Source organism: Vanellus vanellus, assembly GCF_965231255.1.
Source record: "Vanellus vanellus genome assembly, chromosome: 15".
In the NCBI taxonomy this organism is placed as follows: Eukaryota; Metazoa; Chordata; class Aves; order Charadriiformes; family Charadriidae; genus Vanellus; species Vanellus vanellus.
In genome coordinates, this window is record NC_138920.1 from 14,271,287 (window position 1) to 14,292,468 (window position 21,182).

The window sequence follows — 21,182 nt, forward strand, 5'->3', positions numbered from 1 at the left end:
TATGAAGTCTGTTTTAAAGAATGAAGCCTGACAGTACTAAATCAAAGACAACTTCAAGCTAAAATTTGAACACATCCCAAATACTCATTTCAGAGTGCAGACAATTGCCATTATCTGTTTTCACACAAGAGAATCAATTTTTCTTCATGCATAGGAGCTAAGTTTGCAACACCCCGAGACTACTTCTGAATTCTCACAGGAGAGGGAAGAACCTGAGGTGCCAATAACCAACCTAAGCAGATCCCTGTAGCTTGGCAACTTGGGAGACGGAGCAGTTCGCAAGAGGGTTGCTTCCACCTGCTGGAGATGGGAAATATTAGTGTGAGACCAAAAGACCCCACTGCTTGTGGCGTCCAAGACAGTGATGGTTTGGGGATGGTCTCACCACACATTGAAAGAGAAGCAACCTCACCCCAGGGACCAACTCTGATTTTCACCCAGAGCGCACACACAAGCACACGAGAGCCATGCTGCTGACAAGGTGTCCAAGTGTTAACTGAAACGGAACGCACACAGATCTCAAATCATACCCCAAAATTCCCCAAAAGACAAGAAAATTCAACCTAAATTGCAGGCAAGGCTCCTCCTGTGTGTTCCCCCTAAGCATGCAGAGGAGATGCGCTCATCCCATGAGCTCAGCCCCCACAGCGCAGAGAAACATCTCTCTTCAGCTGGGCAGAAAGGCGAATTTCATCTCTGCTCACCTCTCCAGTTGGTCGACACGGGGAAACCATGAGCAGCTCAGCTTCCAACATCCCCCTTGCTCAGCACGGTTACTTTTACCTTGCACACACTGCTCTCAGAGCCGCTGCCAGACTGGCTGGTTTCTGCCAACATACATTGCCCCGGTGCCTGTACGGTTCTGGCGTTCCTCTCGTTTTGGACAGTAAAAAGTGTTGCTATTAAGTTTTTCCTTTTGCTTTACCAGCACTAGTGGAATATTTAAATTACACCCCAAACCACCACCACTACGCTTCCCCGCTCCCATCATGAGAAACACCTCTTTTATTGGAAACCGCATTTAAGACAAGATTTGGAACAAATAATTTGATTGTGCCTGCTGATGCACTGTCTCAGCACTGCGCTGAGTCAACACTAGAAACCATCTTCTGCACACAGCTGTAAAGAAAAAGGCCACTTCTATTTAATTCCTTAACAATTAGGAATTAAGTAATCTAGACATCATTCAACCTCCAGGAATACAATCTCTTATATTTTGCACTGTTTTCAGTAATTTAAAGACATTCAATCTATAACCAGTTTGCTAAGACCATCAGAGTTGTGGTCCTGTTTCTGCAGTCACTCCAATGTGTGTAGTTTGCTTCACATACCTGCCCAAACCCCCCACCTCACAGACAGGACAAGTGACTGAGTTGTTTTTATGGGATGCTGTGAAAATAAAGAATATTTGCATGTGAACAGCACACCAAGCAATCCATTGCGAATCTTAATTCAAAACAATCCTAAAATACATGTATTATGAAAACAGGATTCGTCATAAATCACTGTTATCTTAAGTTATCTCGCATTTTTCTTCTAACTGACATTGTTTAGATTTTATCAGCAGCCAATTAGAATAATTATACGCAAGCTTGCTGCAGCAGATAACTGTAAAACACAATACATCTGAAGACATTTGTAGAGAGTTACCCGTTCAATGAAAACCACATTTAAACTTCAGTATGTAAGCAACTTAAACATCCCTTTTCAGCCCATAATGACTCTTCAGACTTTCAGTTCTATTTATATTGCTTTTTTCATCTGAATTTGGCAACATGAGGGTATATAATCTCACAAACCCTTCTCCTGGCCAACTTGGACTCTGGTATGCAATGAAACACAGGCTAACTCACAGCACAGACCAAGTTCTTCAAGTCAGCTTGAGGGAGTTTAATACCACACTCCCTTGAAGTCCTCAGGAAAAAAAACACCCAAACCCTAGATCAGTAGCATTCCTGGACCTATTAACTACCAGTATTAACGAATCCACTAGGACTGTTATCTTGAGACAGAAAAATTACTACTGAAGATTCAAAAGAAGGCAAGAAAACATTATTCTCCCTGGCTATACACTTTAAAAGCAGCCACTCATCTCAGACTACAAGTAGTCCCACATCTTAAATACATTTTAAGCCTCAGTATACCTCAAAAAAACACATTCTTCTTAAGAGTTACCAAACACTTATCTTGCCATTACCAGCAACAAGCTATGGTGGTTTTTTTACACATGAGAAAGTGACACCTGAATATCAGAAGAAATGAAAACAGTATTGTTAAGACTAAATTATACCTATGCGTGGTGTAGTTACATCTTCAACCTTGACATCAGATTGCACACCTGCTAGGAGAAATTCCAACCTTTTCTCTCATTAACTCCAAGAATTACAATAGCATTTTTGGGAGTGATTTAGGCGACTCTATTTTCAAGGCCAAAACAAAACTACCAACTTCCTTCAGAGGAGAACCAGCCTGCAAAGCTGCGACACATTGAGGTTCCCGACTGAACCGTACAGTGCTTAGTTCTTCTGAACCGCTGCAAACACAGGTTTCTACATTTTTCAGTTTCTGGCAAGCTAATATATTTCAGAAACTGATAAGATCATACCATAAACAGATTCTAATTAACTCAACGCTTTAAATTTCAGCCACGAAAATCAGAGGAATGACTTACTTGGGTCTCGACTGCTGTACGGCCATCCTGATGCAGGTAAAAAAGACGGCATTGGAGAACTTGCCCTGCTGTCATCCTCCACTTGCTGTGTAATATGCCGCACAGTTTCTTTGTTTTTTCTGTTCTTCCTACGCCCAGTGGGTTGCCAGCCATCCCCCACTCCTTGTTCTGAGAACGCATTCTGTATTGCACTATCCTTGGCAGAATGTAGTTCACTCCCTCCATAATGTGACGGTGAAACCTGTTCCTCTTTGATACGTAAAGACCCATAGCCCATGTCACTAGACCAAAGAGACTGGGATGAAATGTCTTCGTGGCTCTCTGGTTTTGGCTCTTGATCCTCTTTTCCATAACTACTCCCTCCTTCATGGCAGCTGGCGATAGCTGAATCTCCAGAAGAGTTTGCAGGACTCGTTCGCCGAGCTAACCAGGGAGATATACTCCTGCCAGCCACGACTGCTGAAATCAAAGCATCCGTGCTGCTGCTGGAAGGGGCTCCAAGTTCATAATCGACGAGGTCATCCGAGGCATCCGACTTTATGCTTATGTCAAGAGCGGCTTTTATGAAATTGTGACAGGCTTGTACAATATCTGTCATTTGCAGATAGCTGGCAGCTGACATCACCTCAATGACGTTTCTGCTGGTCAGCGCTAGGTGTGCAGAATACATGAAGTCAATGATTGCTTTGAAGCCTTGGGCAGTTACGATGTCTAAATGGGTGACTGTGGCCTGGTCGGAGGTTTTCTGTACCTGGCAGTACAGCGTTTTGAAGTAGCGACTACTCCCAAGCAGAACGTTTTTGTGAGCCTTAAATATCTTCCCCTCCACTATAATGCAAACATCACAGAGGATGCCGTGCTGTCTCTGCTCATTAAGCTCACGCAGCAGATGACGGTAGTGGGAAGCAATCTCCATATCTTCCTTTCGGTTATTCATTTGGAAATCTTTGTGTTTCCTCTTCCACAAGTCCTGTATGGGGAAGCAAATGACAGTATTACAAAATCCAATACAAGCTCACAACGACCGAGTCAAACCCCAAGTTGTACCAAATTAAGTAACAGGCTCATCTTGAAAGAATACCACAAAATACTACTACTGCCTAGAAAGACTGCACATTCATTACACGATGCAGCTTATTTTTACCAGACTTCAGATAACTTACGTTAAAAGGGACTACATTTGAAGCTCAATCCTCCAGTGGCTCGTAACATCCCAGAGAAACACTTCTTTAAATTACTACAGACTTCTAAGAAAACCTGTCTTAAGTTACTTGGGTTAAACAGCTGTCAGTTTTCACTGTCTGCGTTCAGTAAAGTTTGGGTTTGAAAGAGATATTACAATTGAAACCGTGCTGATGGAGACAAACTATTGAGGAGCACTTTGTAACACAATTTCCTCAAGGGAACAAGCATTATGTGTAGCACACTGAATAGCTGAAATCCTCAAACAGCAAAAGCCAATTAAAACCAGCTATTTCCCTTGCTATATTGCCATTGAGGGGCTATAAATACTGTTTTCAAGTCAGAAGAGCAATAGGTAAATCCAAGACCACAGATCACAAAATTTTAAGTCTCCACCCAAACTAAACTGGCAATAGATCAGAAGTATGAATTTAATGTTATTTGAAGCTTAACTACTTGTAAGCACGAGATTTTTAACTTCGCAATAATCCTGTTATTTCCTTGGCTTTACATTTTCAAGTTTACCCCATGACCACCCTAAGACATTGGGTAGAGAAATTCTAATAATCACTTAAACATTTGCGTTTAGAAAGGATGCTTATGACCAAAATAACAAAGAATCCATCCAGCCAAGAAGAATTCACAAGACTCTTCATCACCTTCCATAAAATTTGACAGTATTATCCAAAAAAAGGCTACTTCGTGCCAGCAGCATGGCAGAGACCTGTATCTTTTAAGTTATGCTCCAAATTGTCCTCCTCTTAGTCCCCAAACCAAGAAAAAAGGTCTTAAATGTGGGTATGTTGACAGTAATCAGTGGTGCTAATATTTTCAGATTGAATTTTATCCCGCCTGCAAAGCATAAATAGGAGAGAAGTAATGCCTCAACATGGACGAGCGCATACATACATTTCTCATAGCGTTCAGTCACTCCCACCACGCAGCTTAATCTGTTGTCCACACAGCTTTGTCAGAAACTCCCTGCCCTTCATCTCCCAAGGGAACTGGCATTCACTGGTGCCTGGCATGTTGACATGTTCTGTCTCTCAAGTGAGACAACTTCAAGTTCACAATACTCAAGGTGTTAAGGATGGAGGCTGGCAGCACCGGAACAGACTGGTGAAGTCCTCTCCGTGACACCATACCTCGGCAGTTACTACCTTTGCAATTCCATACTCGCCTTTGCTGCCACAGCTTTACAAAGTCCTTGGCACTAATTTCTGCCATTTTACCTAGTTTATACCACTTAATTGGAACTTACTATCAAGATTGATATACCATGTTTACAACACTGGTTTAATGGTCCAACTGATTAAGAGCACCAAGCTCCATACAACCTGAAGGACATGTACTCCTTTCTCTCAAAAACTTAAAATTTGTTCCAATATAAGAAGTTCCAACTATGGAATTGATCTCATACAACTGTAAAATTCGTATGTGTTCACAAAACCAAATTCAAAATGTAATTATGGGCAGGCATACACATCAGAAGCCTGGATTTAGGCTATGGGTGGTTGCTGATAAAACCAAAAATCACTGTACTTCTGCGGTCTTATGGTCTTGGAAGCATACATGGTTAAATATAAGCACTGTCAGTAAGGAGGCTGATGCGAGCTTGAAGCAACTTTCTAACATATATCAAGTTCAAACACAAATTCACTCCCATCTGTTCAAATCGGCTCACAGCAGCGGGCAGTCCTAGGACAGACACGATTAAGAAAGTTTCTTGACACATGCAAGTGGTTTTCCTGTAGTGCGGGATACAGATCCGTAAGACCTCTGCCCCCTTCCCCTAGTCTGTGCTATTATTATCATCTACAGGAGCAAAAGAACTAGATTTTAGCCAACACTATTAGCTAGAAAACAACCTCTCAGCCCACAGAACATACGAGACGCAGGACCTCTCTTCAAGAGAGCCACCTGATGATTCAAAAGTTCAAGTTATGCAATATTGCCTGCACCAGCTTCTCCAGTTCCGCAAGAATGGAGCCGTCTCTTCAGCAGTGTCAGAAATGCTAATTTTCAAGACCAGCTGGTCCCTGATCGTTGAGAAGCATTTGCTTCCCCCAAGAGAGGAAGGACCATCTTCCTGCAATGCAAACAGGCTGAACCGTTGTTTGTGTATTTCAAATTCATACAGCTTTTCTACAGAATTAAGCACAGAACACACGAAGAAGCTAATCTTTTTTTTTTTTTAATTTGAACTGGAAGAGGTCAATAACAGCGTAGCTCTACGCTATTTAATGACACTGCCTCCTAACCATTGAAACCTGCCCAGAGACCTCAAATCAAGTTCTCACAGACAAGCCATCTCTATCTCAAATAAATAAATGAAATAAAGAAATAAAAATAAAACCAAGAGTCAGAGTCGGGGAGTAAGGAGAAAGAAAGAAAAACAGAAACAAACAAAAACAAACAAAACCCAAACAACTGATTTTTCTGGTGTTTGGCCTGAAAAGGCTGTGCTAGAACCAGCCAGCACAGCAGCTCCCTAGCCCAGGCTCTGAAGGTGGCTGCCACCGCTTCCCAACATCTTCACGTTTGAGAGAACCACCTCTTAAGGCCGAATGACAGTTCAGTTTTGTCTTTATTCCAGAAACCACTACTGCATCTACTTTTATGAGCTGAAGAGTCAGCGTTGTCCCCTCAGGAAATATGAATTGCCACACAGGATAAAGTGAGTTGTCCATCACCAATCCTGTCTTCAACAGCTGCCATACCCACATGATTCAGAGGAAGGTGCAAACCTCATAGCATACAACTACCAAGTGATGGGAAGGTTTCAGATATGGCATTTCCTTTTGCTGTTCCTTCACAGGTATCAAAATCCATATTCCAAGACATCAACTCCCTGGAACCGGGGGGAAGGGAGCAGGGAGAGTATCCCCTGTAAGTATAACTTTCTCTTCCTCGACTTAATACATCTTAGCATCAGGAGAGTTTGTCAATGTCTTCACCTGCTTTTGTGAATTTATGCAACAACAGTTTTTCTTCTTGAATGTTTTTCACCTGGAAATTACACTGATTCCTTGAGATTTTTTTTCCTTTACTATTTCATATATTTACTCAGCTTAGTTCAGTGTGTTGGGCTCCCCCTCGCTGTTGGTAAGTCTACTTTAGATACACCTTGTCCTTTGTTTAAGCTGCCTATGGCAGAAACCCAGATTAAAATATTTGTCTCTTGTTACCTTTGGTTTAGACTGGACCAGTTTGATGTTCAGGCATTGACTAATCTGGTGCTTGTTATGGATGAAGCACTTGCTCGTCTCTTTAGGAAATAAAGTCAGAGAAAAGCTATTTCATATTCAAGGGATTTTTACTAAAAACACACAGATGCACAAAAAAAAAAAAATAAAAAAAAAATCTATGCAGCATTCCTTACTGGGCTCCCTCCCACCCACCAAGCTCTTGACAGAAGACACCCTCCAGGCAAGCCATGGATGAACAAAAGCGTGTCACTACAGTACGATCGTACAGTCCTTGTATCTTACTCGCCCACATTTCCAAGGACACTGAGGACAAGAGCAGAGGATGGGTAGGTACCTTTTGGACAAGAAAGCAAAACCACCTGACATTCTAAAATGTAATGAATATAACAAAACAAGTCAAAATAATGAGAATACATATTCCTCTATGCAAAGGGAAGACAACTTGCCCTTGTTTCAAAGTACTTTAAGTATAAAGAGACAGAGAAATGAATGGGAAAGACGCCCAAAGAGCAGCATCCCTTCCACTGACAGGTGGGCACGTTATAGCACTTTCAAGTAGGCAAGAAATGATCTGTACACTCCCGTGTTCAGTCTGATCAATAAAATTTAACATCTTTCAAACCAGCAGTTATTATTGTACATGTCTTGATCTTCCTCTGTCTAAAGGTCTGCTACCTTATACACATCGTTCCACATTCAACATTTGTTACAGCATCGTACCTTTTAAATGAGAGGTCTTTGGGGGAGAAAATTAAATATGCCTCAAATTCAGAGGAATTAATTAGTTTTCTGTCTACCCATGTCAAACCAGAACATCCGTTTAATGTCAAGGATCACTAGGGAATTAATCCAAGTTAAATTTAAGGCAATTTGCTAGTAGTTAAAAATTCAGGAAGCTTCAAAACCCTGTGCTCTTGTGTTCCAATTTTACATGCTGTTTTGTGGCTTTTTGTTGGGGTTGGTTTTTTTCCCCTTTTCCTGGTAACGATATTTATCTCCACTTAAACGATGTTGTGGAAAGATTTCTTCAGAAAAGCAGTACCCTTCGAACTTCTAGTGGAAGCACAGTAAAGATGGAATAAATGGCAGAGATTTTTTAGAAAGAGACCTCGAAGATCAATGACATACTTTTTGTTTTATCTCAGGTCTTTTTAGTACACTGAAGGATTTCAAAGTTGAACACTTACTAAAATCCTTTAGGCCTGGGCGTGCGATGACAGCACATGGCCACAACACAGCTTTCCAAGAAGCCAATGAACCATGAAAGCTCATCTGTAGGTTTTCCACAAAATAAATTGTAGCAGATCAGGCTTTCTTCATAAGTCATTTCGCAGACAGTACAGTAATTCAAGTCTACTACTTTTCCAGAAATAACTCAACAAAGTTGTCCCTAAACATACAACACTTACATGTAACAGCAAAAAGAACAAAACATGAACAGATTTAATAATCACTTTCATGCAAACTTCTGCCAAGATACAGGCCAGCTTTTTATTTTTCATGTTGTCAAAACCCTGGTCTTAAAGCAAGCATTAATAATTTACATAATCTTTAACCCTAGATAGAATGAACCTTTGCTACACAAATATAGCATATATGAAAACTGATTATTTTGCACTATCAGTACAGTTATTTGAACATGGAAACATCACCTGATGACATAAGAGTAAACAAACACGATCTTCACCTAATGTTGGAAGGGTTTTAAAAAGAGTAACCAGTAATACCTACAAAGCCAACACCCCGCAGCACGCGTACCCATAACACGTCTCCTGACCAAAATCTTAACACCAGTAAAATTAAGGGGTACAAATCTGTTGCATCTAAAACTCAGTGCATTATCTGAAATTTGACAAAAAGCCCCAGACAATAAATGGAGTACACAGATGAAAGCCTCTACAGTACAGTCCCCTGGGAAATAGTGAGGACAAAAATAAACTCCCTTCACTCAGAAGGAAAACAGGGGAAAAAAGAAAAAAAGCACTAGAGGGGCTTTGGGGGTTTTGTTGTTGGTAGGGTTTTTTGTCTGTTCGTTTGTTTACTTTTTGCTTTTAGAATATAAGGAAATAAAAAATTTAAACTACATGACATTTAGTCTGTGACAATTTTCTAAACGCGTTTCTACACTTAATACTAAGGACACAAATTACAGCGTACCAAAATATTCACTAGTGTGCTCCTCCACCAGCTACTCTAGGGTCCCTAGAGAAAACAGGCCAACTGGAATTTAACCAAAAATGTGTTGTTTCCTCCCCCCTCTCCCTTCACAGAAAAGTAAAAACAGATTAAGGAAGAACTCAAATTCACTCCAATGGTTTATTATACAAAAAACACCCAACAAACACACCCCACTTCTCTGCTTCCCCTGTGTCCTGTCCACGTCTCCACTCCCAAGACATTCCAACATTTTTTAAATTCCTCTGCAAAGGAGCTCTGTAAGGTGAGATTGGGTTTGAAATGCCTCCTTGCACAACAAGACACAGTGTGTATACAAGTTTCACTTTTATCCAATTAAAGGCAACAGAAATGCATAGGATTCCTCCTATCCATGTGCTCTGTGCTGGAAAAAATGGAGAACAAAAAAACCCCCGACGTAACCTTAGCAACTGAAAAGGACGGTACCTGTGCTTATTCTAAAATGTGAGAGCAAGCAGAAGACTCGGGATATTAATGGATGGTAACTCCCTGCAAAGGCACCACTGCTCACGAGCTTTACAAGTACAAATCTCCACAAGTAACGCGTTTTCTCCTAAGTGTGTTTGAGGAAGAAACGCACACAATTCTAGAAGAGTTTTAGTTTCTTGATACTAGATATCCCAAAGTTACATTCATATGTTCAGCGTTGTTCAAAGTAGATGCAAGTCACAACTTATGAAAGGGAACAGTTGCCAAATAAGAAACTCTTCTACCCCATTCTGACTCACCAAACCAATCATTCGTTGTTTAAGTTGGTCATTCCAACCACGACTCTGAATTCAAAGAGAAACAGGCAGATGTTTGTAAACAGACCAAACCAGACCCTTGGGCCAAAGAGGTTACTCACAACTCACAGTTTTATAAAAACAACAGTCTAACACTCTTCCCTTATGACTGGGGATAAGAATATTTAATTACAGCCCAACAGTGTACGTTTATCCTTACGGGTTAGGAGTCATAGGAAGAAAATAAAAGTGTCACCATTCAGTTTGAGAAATACTATAGAATTACAGAAAAGTCAAGAATTCAGGAGGCAAATGATTTTCAGTGAAAAATACTAGTTATATTTTTATTATGAAATTTGAGAAACCCACTCCATTCTCTGTGACTGTAGGGAAAAAAAAAAAAAAAAAAACACAAAACACCAAACCCAAACACCTAAAAGTATTCAATTAACATCTGCCTGATGAGGATCGACTAACATTTCTCCAGTTTCAAGCCAATGCTACCCCATCATCGACAGCATTAAACCAGCATTTCCGTTTAGCATCCCTGTAGCAGTCATAATCCTGAAAGTCCTCAAGTAAAGCTCAAACAGCAGCAGCAGGGCAAGCATTACGCCTTCTGCAGCTGGAACACACCGGCAAAGAAATCCCTCGTTCGAACCACTGGTTCTCTGGGCAGGCAAAGAGATTCCAACTCCGTGTCTGTCCGGGTTAGGTTTAGTCAGGAAATACAATACATTTAAGACCACATCATCCATTTACAATTGCTCATACCATGAAGATACATGGATCTGAATGCAATTAGGAATTAAAAGGAGGCCAATTTCAGCAAAAAGAATAAGGACATGCAATACGCTACACGCTTCTAGTCATTCACCATACCACTAAAGCTTTGTTTCTACAATCCAAACACAAACCACAAGCGAAATCCAACTCCAATAAGCAGAACATAAAACAACAGGGAGCTATCATTAAACATTTCCCTCTCTATCCAAAACTTGAAATCAGCGACTTGGCTTTGGCCTTTGACCTGTTGAACCATCCACCTGAAGTTACGGGGCCAGCTAGCATGCAGAAGCTGGACCCTACAAAAGTGCAACCAAAAGACAGGATCTCTGAAAGTATCTTATAAAAACCAATTTATTAACCTTCATTAGTTCTGTGAGTGCAAGAAGAATTTCAAGAGAAAACCAGGTCTGAAAATGAAAGCTAAGGGAAAAACTGTTAGCCGCCACATTTTGGAAGGAGGTCATTTAGAAATTTAGAAACTGTCAAGTTAAACATAGGAGGAGAAGAAAATAAAAAAAAAGAGAGATCAGAGATGCGCATTTTGCTACAGTGTTCTTAAATTAATATGCAATGAAAAGATTTTTAGTGATTTTGTTAATGAAACCATGCAAACTAATATTAAACAAACAAACCCCAAAAAATCCAAGACAATTACTTCTTACCAGTAACAAACTGGGTTCCAGGTCTAGTGTTTCTCCTACAACAGCTGAGGACATCAACAGCCCCAGGGCAGCACAGGTAGTGCACTGTTCTGCGACCTTCCAATCGCACTGGTGTGAACTCTTGCAGGAGAAAGACAGAACTATGACAAAAAAAAAAAAAAAACACAACAAAACCGGAAGAGGCTATTAGCATTAAACTACAAGATTACAGAACAACAGCGATACATTTTGTTTCCCTCCAAACTCACAGTTATAACACCCCTATTTATGACCTAATGAACCCCCAAAAATGTTAACTCAAAGCATATCAATAAATTGCAGGTAATTAAAGCCTGGTTACCTTTTTTACAATAATATAAGCAAGAGTTACTTCTTAACGTATGGGAAAAAAAATTCTAATTTTAGATACTAAAACTTCAAACAGATCCTTGAAACAACAGTGTTTCCTGTTTGGTAGCTTTTCAAAACATTCTCACTTTAATGACTGTTTAAAGAGACATTTGTGGCCTGAACGGCACTAATTCACCTTATCTGACCTATAAAATACTGAGGTTAAAAAGCTACCAGGACAGCTCCTGAAAAAGGTTTGCATTGGAACATTCAAGAAAATTTCCTCTTGAAATGTTTAATGGCCAGTTTCTACTGGCTGATGCCATTCAAGGTTAAGAGACCACACGATCCCAAAGATTTTGAAAATTCTGTGTAAAATATAGATACTTAGGTACAGTAAGGCACCTTCACAGATAGAGTTCTCAGATAAAATATTAACGTTTATGATTACAAGGTATAAAGAAGAGTTCATTTACACAAAGTTTTTTTTGTCCATGAGGACACATCCACTATTACTATCATCTTGTACATCTGTTTTTCTTATACAACACAGACTTTATTTTCTTCAGAATAGAATATTCACTACCCTTGCAACATTTAACTCCAACTTCTGACTATACTTTGTTCAAAACTTTATACTGTTTATTCTCTGTTAGTCACTACAGCAAAGTATTTGCCATATATTTCTGATGTCTGTATTTCAGACATCTTCAATATACAGATTAGGTCTCAACGAAAATAAGTTCTAAATCAATACTGTTGATTTCAAGACTGACCTTCTGTAGTAACAGATTGTGAAAGAAAACATCAGAAGATAAAAATTAAGAAGGCTTTTCCAGTACAAACTAATGTCGTTATAAACAGTGAAATAACATATTTAATAAACAAACGAAGTAATAAGGAAAATCCAAGCATTCTTATGGCAACAAGCAGAACTGTGAAAATCTTGAAAACAAATATGACCCAAGTGAAGCAAATACCATTGACTTTGTTCTCAATTTCTATTTCAGACTGCCAAGTCTCGCCTTTCTCTAATTCTGATTGCTTCTCCATAGCAATTGTTTTGGCTAGCTCTTTTTAGTCCTGTTATTTAGACAGTTAAAAAAAAATAATGAAGTGGGGACTGAAGGAACCAGACCAACACAGACACATGGGAAATAACTTTGTTAGCAATGTGTAAAAGTAATACGTATTTTCACTTCATCTTAGGACTGTTACTGTTAAGACTCTCATTTACACCTCTGTCCCAGAGTCACAAAATGAGCCAGAACAGTCTGGTAAGAATGGTAAAGCTGAGACCTACAATATTTTGCGCTGGTCTGCATTTTTTATTCTTGCTTTGAGGTCTGCACCTGTTTTCCTCTTCTAATCAAACAGATGAGAACCAAGTGACCATGATTAATGGAGGCACCTCTACCACAAGGTAGGAGCAGAAGAACAGCCAGAGGTATTTCTTCAACTCTTGCAGTTGCGTAAGATTTCTAAACAAGCCTTTGTTATCAATGTTGAATTGAATTTTAGAAAGAACTGTAATCCCTCATGACAATGTTATCTCCAGCTACTCTTTCTCTTACCACATCACGAAAATATCTTTAAATGCTGAGAACTTACCAATATTTGAAAATGTTTCCTGTTAGCAAAAACAAACGTCACAATGTTTCACAGCTGGATAGTGCATGTTTTAATGAAAAGAGGAGAATGGACTCTGGTAACAAGCTCCAAAAGGTTCATCAGATGTCCTGTATTTGGGAATGAAAGAATAGGAGACAAAAATTAAAATCTAACTTTAACTTAATACAAAAACCTGCAGTGCCACATAATCACAAGCAACAGTTAAAATAACTGCACATTTACAACACCTTGCCATTTTAAACAAGAAATATTCTGATATATAGGAAATACATTCTGACATAGAGGGAAAATGATTTAGCTCTTGTGTTAAGTTAGAGTGTTTAACATACAAATTTTAAGGCTATTAATAACTTCCAACTGTGCTTCGACAGAAGTGCTTTGAAGAAGTCACTGTAAAAACCAATATTTTATATGAGGATTTCAAACAATTAACATCGTTGTTTGTTCTAGTTAACATCCTAAAGTTTCAGTTAATGTTTCTGCAACACCTGCCATCCACACACTTTAAATGGGGTTAGTATTAATCTAACCTCACAGTTACAGTGATTCCCCCCCAAACCAAAATATTTGCCTGAAGTTACAGAAAAATGATGTGCCCACGTTATACAAAAGATATGAGTTCTATTCCCACCCAACTCGACTGAATCACAGCCTTCAAAAGCCAGCGACACCCTCCAGCTAAAGAGCAGCGCGCACAAAAGCGCCAAGTAAAACAGTTTGTTCCTCTTACAAAATTTACAAATTTTGAAAAAAGAAAATGCACAAAGATACAGAAAAAGATGCAAATACCTTACACAAGGTAGTAGCTTTATTTTCCACACCTACAAAAGCTATGCAGCCCAAAATCCAATATTCCAACTGGTAACACAACAGGATACACCTTTCCTTACAGGGTGCATGCTCTCGTTCAAAATGCTTACTCGCCGTAATATTTCTTTGTATTTCCTCTGCATTTCACTTACTCATTTCCCCATAACTTCCAACTCTGTCCATGTGCCTGTCTCTCCATCCTCTCTCTCCATCATGGAGAACTCCATCACAGTACAGAAACGGTTCCTATTCCCCTATTTTTGTTCTCTGTTCTCTCTCTCTCATCTGGTCGCACCAAGAGAAGAACAGATCCCACACTACCCATGCCACAGACCTTGCAGAACGCAGCAAGAACATGGAAGAGCTAGCCAGCACTTAAAAACCAAGTACTTTACAGGGTACCAGGCTTGAGAAGTCTGGTGATATTAAAATAAAAAAAAAAAAAATTTAGCTACAGCTTTATCTGCTACTCTAGTAGTGAAGAATAAAAAACAACCTGAAAAAATCCAAACGCCTGTGGCTAGTATGACACTCACCTGTCCAAGTGCCATTAACTCCTATGAGATCTTAAGCTTCCACTTAAAAGAACGAGTAACAGAAGTAATCTAAACAAAAACACTTTGCCCCGTGTGTCTATTAGACAAAAAAAACAACATAAAAAGCACCCTAAAAAAGCACCTTAAAAAAAGAGGATTAAAGAACAGCAAACACATCACACTGGGAATTGCCCTGAAGAATGGTTCCCCCAAAACTTTCACATTGGTTTTTGGCTTTTTAACTAGGGGATCTTTGCTACAGTTCCCAAACTCGGTATGTCAAAAGGGAGAGAGCCAAAGAAGGAGGAAGAATCATGAGGTAATTTTTAAAGAGAAGTACAGCAGTCGGAGGAACTGAGAGAAAGAGCACCTAAGAGACAGAAAAGACACGTAACGAGTCAGGAATAATCTAACAGGGGAAAAAAAAAACTCAACCAGTGCAAAACTAAAGATAACATATGGGGTGCTCTGTGAACAATCTAATTTCAATTGTGTAATTCGTGGCACCAGCACTTAATGCCTTGGATAAGTATCCCTTTTTACTTTTTAGTATAAATCTCATAATCTAGATTTGATCAACTATTATTAAAAAAAAAAAAAAAAAAAAAAGAGAGAGAAAAAAAAAAAAAAGAAGTGGAGTGAAGCCAAGAAGGATACAGTGGTAATAAGAAGGAAGTCAATAAGCTAGTTTTATATTTAGCCACCACCTCAGTCTCCAATACTACAGTGGCAGGACTTTTAGGAGTACTGCATCCTGACTACTTCGTTTATCGGTACTTAAATTAGTTGGTGTTGGGTTTAGGTATTTTAAGCACCTAATGGCTAATACAGACCATCGATTCTTCTCTTTCAGAGCATGATTTGAGCACTAGTCAGAAAGGTATTTCCTCCAATGGTGTATTAGTGCAAAAAGTGCAAGTTTTGTTTAACCCTTTCCTCAGAGGGAGCGAGCTAACCCCCCCACTTTTTCACCATTGCTTTATTATTTCTTTCTTTTTCCCGGTTTTGCCTCGTCTAGCTCCATAGACCTTCTGACTTTTTAAACTCTAGATTTGTGTAGAAATAAGGAATATTCATTTTTATTTGGAAATCCCGAAACTTCTGAATTTCGGAAGGAATTTTAATGGATAAATATCAATTCTTTCTGCGGAGTTCTTCCTCACAAGGTGAGAATTCCCAGGAAGCAAACTTGCTTGGATGGAATAAGCAGTTTGTTCAATACTTGAAGAGGAAATAATTAGGCAAGATAGGTAAGTATTTAAGCATATACAGGTATAAACATATTCTTTAATACGCAAAACCCTACTCATATTCTTTAATACGCAAAACCCTACTTCTTTAATACGCAAACCCCCAGAAGTAGGGTTCTTCGGTCCTGGCACACACACTGACATTCTTGTTACTAAGTTTATCCGAATCCATACACAAGCTAGTAGCTGTGTTTGTAGAATATTTCTGACTCTTCGTTGCCTCCCTCCAACGCAGGAGACCCCAACTCCGCTTACCATGCAGGCTAGGCAACTTCCAACTTCTGCAGGACGTTTTCCTTCCCCAGCGCACACACGAGCCAAGTGAGTAACAGGACAGAAGGGATCCCCACCGCTCTAGGGGCTGGAATACAAGCGAGCCACATCCCCCAAAACCAAGGCAAAAGGTGAGTTTCAGCTCTAACTCGGCATCTGCCTGGTACATTTCAGCAAAGCTACTGCTCCTCTCGGCAGCCGCGTTGTTCCAACGCACACCTACAGCCTTACCTCCGCACAACCAAACACCGCACAGCAGAACGCATTTCCATCTCATTAGAATGACTGTCAAGGATCTCATCCTGCCTGCGAAGCACGGGGAAGCTGTTCCAAGCCAACATTTCAACAGCAGTCAAAACACAAATTGATGTTTCTTAAATATATGGTTATGAACGAAAGTTAAAGCAAGCGTTCAGAAAATAACTGCCCCACAGCTAACTTGGTAAGGGACAGAAAACCCCACCCAGCAGCTCCACCATATCTTGTAGGAAATTCAGTGAGGACCTCACACTAGTTTGCATTTATGAAGAATAAGCGTTTTTAGCACAACTATGACTTCTCATCAGTATATTAGAAAAATGTTTTGGAAGAGCTGAGTAAACCCTGGCACCCGTGTTTCACAGAAGGGGAAAAGCAGTTACGACACCGGTGTGTTCAGTCAACAGCTACGGGATGGGAACTGAATCCCAAGCAGCAATCCCTGCAAACAGGGCATCGCTCTGCTTCCAAATACACACAGGCAGCACGAAACAGAAAACTATCGAACTGTTTTAGGGAAGCCAAGATTCTTTCCTCCTGCCTCTCAAGTGAAAGAAATCCCGCAACAAGCGAGGCGCGCTTTTATTTCTCATCCTGCCTAAAGGACTAAAGATCTAGAGGGAATTGAGAAAACCAACTACTGAAGGCTGTATTTAAGGCGTCTGTAACACAAACGTATTGCTGAGTGAAACAAAACGCCCTCAAGAAGGATTGAAGTGAAGTTTTGAAGCAACAAATTTTAACACTGGAGTCCTGACTGTCATTGTACTTGACCAAAACATCATACAAATGCTCACGGAGACCCTTTGGTGAGGAGCAGGATCGCAGTACTTCACGCAAACCAAATACCTCCCTCTGTCTCGCAACTGTGGTAGGTCCTCGTACTCTCGCCTAACGTGACCCCTGCTATCTACAGACAACCCCACAGCACGCCTGCTTTCACTATTAATACATTTTAAGTTTCAAATATCACACACATAAAACACAGGTAAGCTGCACACTTAAAAATATTCACGCCAGTCATAAGCCAGAAGCAAAATATAAACATGGTATGAAACCTTTTGTGCAAAGTGTCAGAATTTTCTAGGGTAACGCTCGCAGCCAGGAATGGACACGAACTGCCGGCTCCTGGGAATTATAACGGACATGTGGGATAACCATTACAACTGCAGGTAGCTCTTCAAAGACTTAAACTAAGCCCTCTCTTTGCTCTTTTGTTTGCCCATTAAACTAAGCACACACAGGAGCCAGGAAAATCCCTGTGAATGCTTTTTCCCAATTTAGGGGGAGCCTAGAGAGGGTTACAGAGCACTCTGGAGCAGCCAGTAAAGCCGGCAAGAACATTAAGGGAAAAATGTCCTGGGAAAGGTTGAGCTGTTTATGAAATAATTCTGCTCTGAAAGCAAGCAACAGCAGTTTGGATTGGGTGTTAGCCTGCTGCCGCACTGCTGGGAGGACAGGAAACTTTGCTTAGAAACTTCAAAAACACATATCAAAAAAAAAAAAAAATCCACACAAGTGGACAGCAAAGACAAAAAGAATATGCTCAGCCTCACAGCAACACAACACGTTATCGGAGGAAAAGCAGGCGTATTAACAGCAAATAACAGATCTTTCAAGCACGAGGCATTTTTCCTTTTGACGGAGGATTGCTGGGGAAGGGGGGCTGCTAAACTGGTTTTCCTTTAAGCAATTCCAGTTATAAAAAAAAAAAAAAATCCTCTTCTGAAGAACATATCCACTGTTGTACAACTGTCCCAGAAAACAAAGACCATGGGGAGAAAGTGGCCCATTTTCTTCAGTCTCCAAGAACCCCGTGTACAGGTCATGTTTTCAAAGGCTACACACCCTAGAATGAAGCAGCATTTAAACTGTATGAATAAACATCTAACGTTAGAATTATTAGAATACCCCATTTTTTTGATACCACACTAAAATTGACTCAATTACACCACAGCTAACATACAGCCTATGAAAACAACTGTGAGAGAAGTTTAGCTGTGAGTGAGTTTCCCCCTCCTGGACAGGCTGCATCAAAAAACGAAAGACTAGTTTTCTGTTTCAGTTACAGTTATCCCACCAGCGTACCAAACCGCGTAATATTTTTCAGGAAGGTATGTTTGGGAGCTCCCCTAAATACTGTTTGCAGCTCTCCCTCCAGCCCATGGGGCAGGCTCCTCTACCCATTTCTTGTCAGTTCTCCAAAAACACCTTAAAGTCGTAATTCCTCACCACATGTTGAAAATATTGTGACTAATAATACACTCCACCCATTTTTTTCCATCACCAAGCACTTCAAAATATAAAACTTGAGAAACAGCGAGAGAAGCAAGACAGAATTTAGAAGGGGAAAGCAAAATTTTATTTCCAATTAAAAGATGCTATAAAAACATAAAACGTTCAAGCGAGGTAATGACAAAAGTGGAAGAGCTATCCACTCACAGCAAGCTTCTTCCTCAAAATTACGTTTTTCTCACTCTTTTTGGATCACGTAGCTTTCCCTTTTAATCCCCACAGAAAAAAAAAAAAGAAGCGAAAAAATACTCCCCTTTTTGAGAAAATACATTTAATGCGTTAGTAGCAGAGCTGCTCTATGCACACAGAGAACCCACACTTGTAATAAATACTTGATTGAGTTCAAGAACCGAGACCTAGATCTGTATTACAGTGACTAAATGCTAAAAATGATACCAGTGATGCAATTAAAATGCACGCAAGAACTTTGGTACAGGTGTCTACAATACCACTGTTTGCAAAACACATCTCCTAATTAGCATGGCTTTAAACAATGCTGATAATAATCCGGTCCTGTAAGGCTTGCCAAATGAATCATTGAGATTGCAAAATAAAAAGCATGAGGAATTCATTAAAGAGCTGTTAAATTCTCCTTTGTTTATCTTTCCCCTGTCAGGTGTAAAAATAAATAAATATCGGTTTATATCTCCCGATTTCACCCGAACACTCAGCTTCACAATACCGCGCCGGTGAAGAACCTCCTCAGGAGGTACCAGCGGTTTTTTTTTTTTTTTCCTCCGTTTCAAAAGAGAAATCCTCCCACTATTACAGTCCTGAAAATCTGCTCCATTCTCTATTTGTCATCTGGGATTGAGTTATCAGACACTACTTGTATTACTTTGGGAACTGACATGTCTATTTACAGAGACACAAAGGCAATCCAGCAGCACAACCCCTTCTTCTACCAGCACCTTCCCCAGCACCTCTCCTCCTCCCCTCAGCCAAATTTTACAAACACTTTCTTCTGGGGAGGGGAGAGGACACCTCACTAGTTTCCCAGCATGACAGAAAACATTTACAGCCACTTTTGCACTTGTTACAGCCTTATGAAAAATCACCTATATCCCCCCCAAATGAACAGCATAATTTTTTTCAAGGGTTTTTTTTTGTTTGTTGGTTTTTGTTGTTTTTTTTTTTAAAAAAAAAAAAAAAGAGGGTCACTTCCCCCATTTCAGCCTGCAATTAAAATGGAGGCAAGGCCAGGCGATCTATGTCTGGCTTTAGGGGGAGACAATAACCCAAAACAGGCCTGGCTTTAAAAAAAAAAAAAAAAAAAAAAAAAAAAAAAAAAAGAAGAAGAGAGGGAGAAAGAGAAAGAGAGACAGGCAGAAAGAGAGAAATACAACATGCTTCACCGGTATTATTACCTCATCCCTTTTTCCAAGCAGTTTTGAACCACACTCCTGACAAACTCTTGGTCCAACTTGCACGGATGCTGGTTTTTAGGGGGCGGAAAGGGTTTTAATGCTGGAGCCGGGATCGAGCCTGGCTATTCGCAAGTGGAGCTGCTGTTAAAATGCCCCCTTGTCTCTTCTCCTCTCCCTTGAGCTGGGTGTTGACGCAGCAGAAATTACCAGCTGGAAAATTCCCCTTTTGGAGGTTACGGGGGGGGTGGAGGGGAAGGGGGGGGGGGGGGGGGGGGGAGAGGCGGGCGGAGGAGCGAGGGGAGGGGAGGGCCGGGGGAGGGGGGTTAAACCCTGCCACTTACCAAGTTAAGCCATCCACCCACACACCAAATAAGACACCGCGTCCCAAAGAAGGCACCGTACCCCCCACGGCGGGCAGGGACCCATCGGCCCCCCGCTACACACACACCCCCCCCCAACCCCCCTCCGGCGTCGGGCGGAGGAGGGTACCGGGGTGGGGGGTTGTGTGTGTGCGTGGGGGTGTGTGATAATAACGATGATAATAAACGAGGCGGCGGTGCGGGGGGGGGGGGCTCCCCGCCGCCCGCCTCGCCTCAGGGCGGCCGCGGGGATGGGGGCGGCCCGCCGCTGCCACCGCCTCAGGGGGCGGGCGGGCGGGCGGCCATAGCGACCCCCCCCCCCGCCCCCCTCAGCTCGCCTCAGGGGGCGGCGCGCTTACCTGGGCCCCATGGAGGAGAGCGGGGTCTCGGAGCGGCCGGAGCTCTGGCTCCGTCGGTCACTCCGTGCCGCTCCTCCGGGTGGGGAGGGGAAGGGGAAGGGGGAAGGAGGGCGGAGGAGGGGGGGGGGGGGGAGAAGCCGGCAGAGGGGGGGGAGGTGGAAGAGGGGGGGGGCGCCCGGGCGCGCTCCCGCTGCTCCCTCGGGCGCGCGGGGCGCGAGCCCGCGGCGAGCGGGGGGGCGGCGCCGCGCGGCGCGTGCCGGCGCTGTCCCCGCCCCTTCT

General features: G+C 41.4%; 1 protein-coding gene across 1 annotated transcript in view; it reads right to left on the minus strand.

Moving 5' to 3' along the window:
• Positions 1-20,933, minus strand: part of ZBTB46 (zinc finger and BTB domain containing 46) — a 54,857-nt gene extending 33,924 nt beyond the window's left edge. Inside the window, exons 1-5 of the mRNA XM_082491041.1 lie at positions 20,904-20,933; positions 20,186-20,408; positions 13,376-13,503; positions 11,435-11,574; positions 2,672-3,641 (exon numbers count right to left, since the gene is read on the minus strand). Coding sequence (XP_082347167.1) covers positions 2,672-3,641; positions 11,435-11,488 — 1,024 coding nt within the window. The 5' untranslated portion in view covers positions 11,489-11,574; positions 13,376-13,503; positions 20,186-20,408; positions 20,904-20,933. The remainder of the gene's footprint in view (positions 1-2,671; positions 3,642-11,434; positions 11,575-13,375; positions 13,504-20,185; positions 20,409-20,903) is intronic.
• Positions 20,934-21,182: the final 249 nt, after the last annotated feature.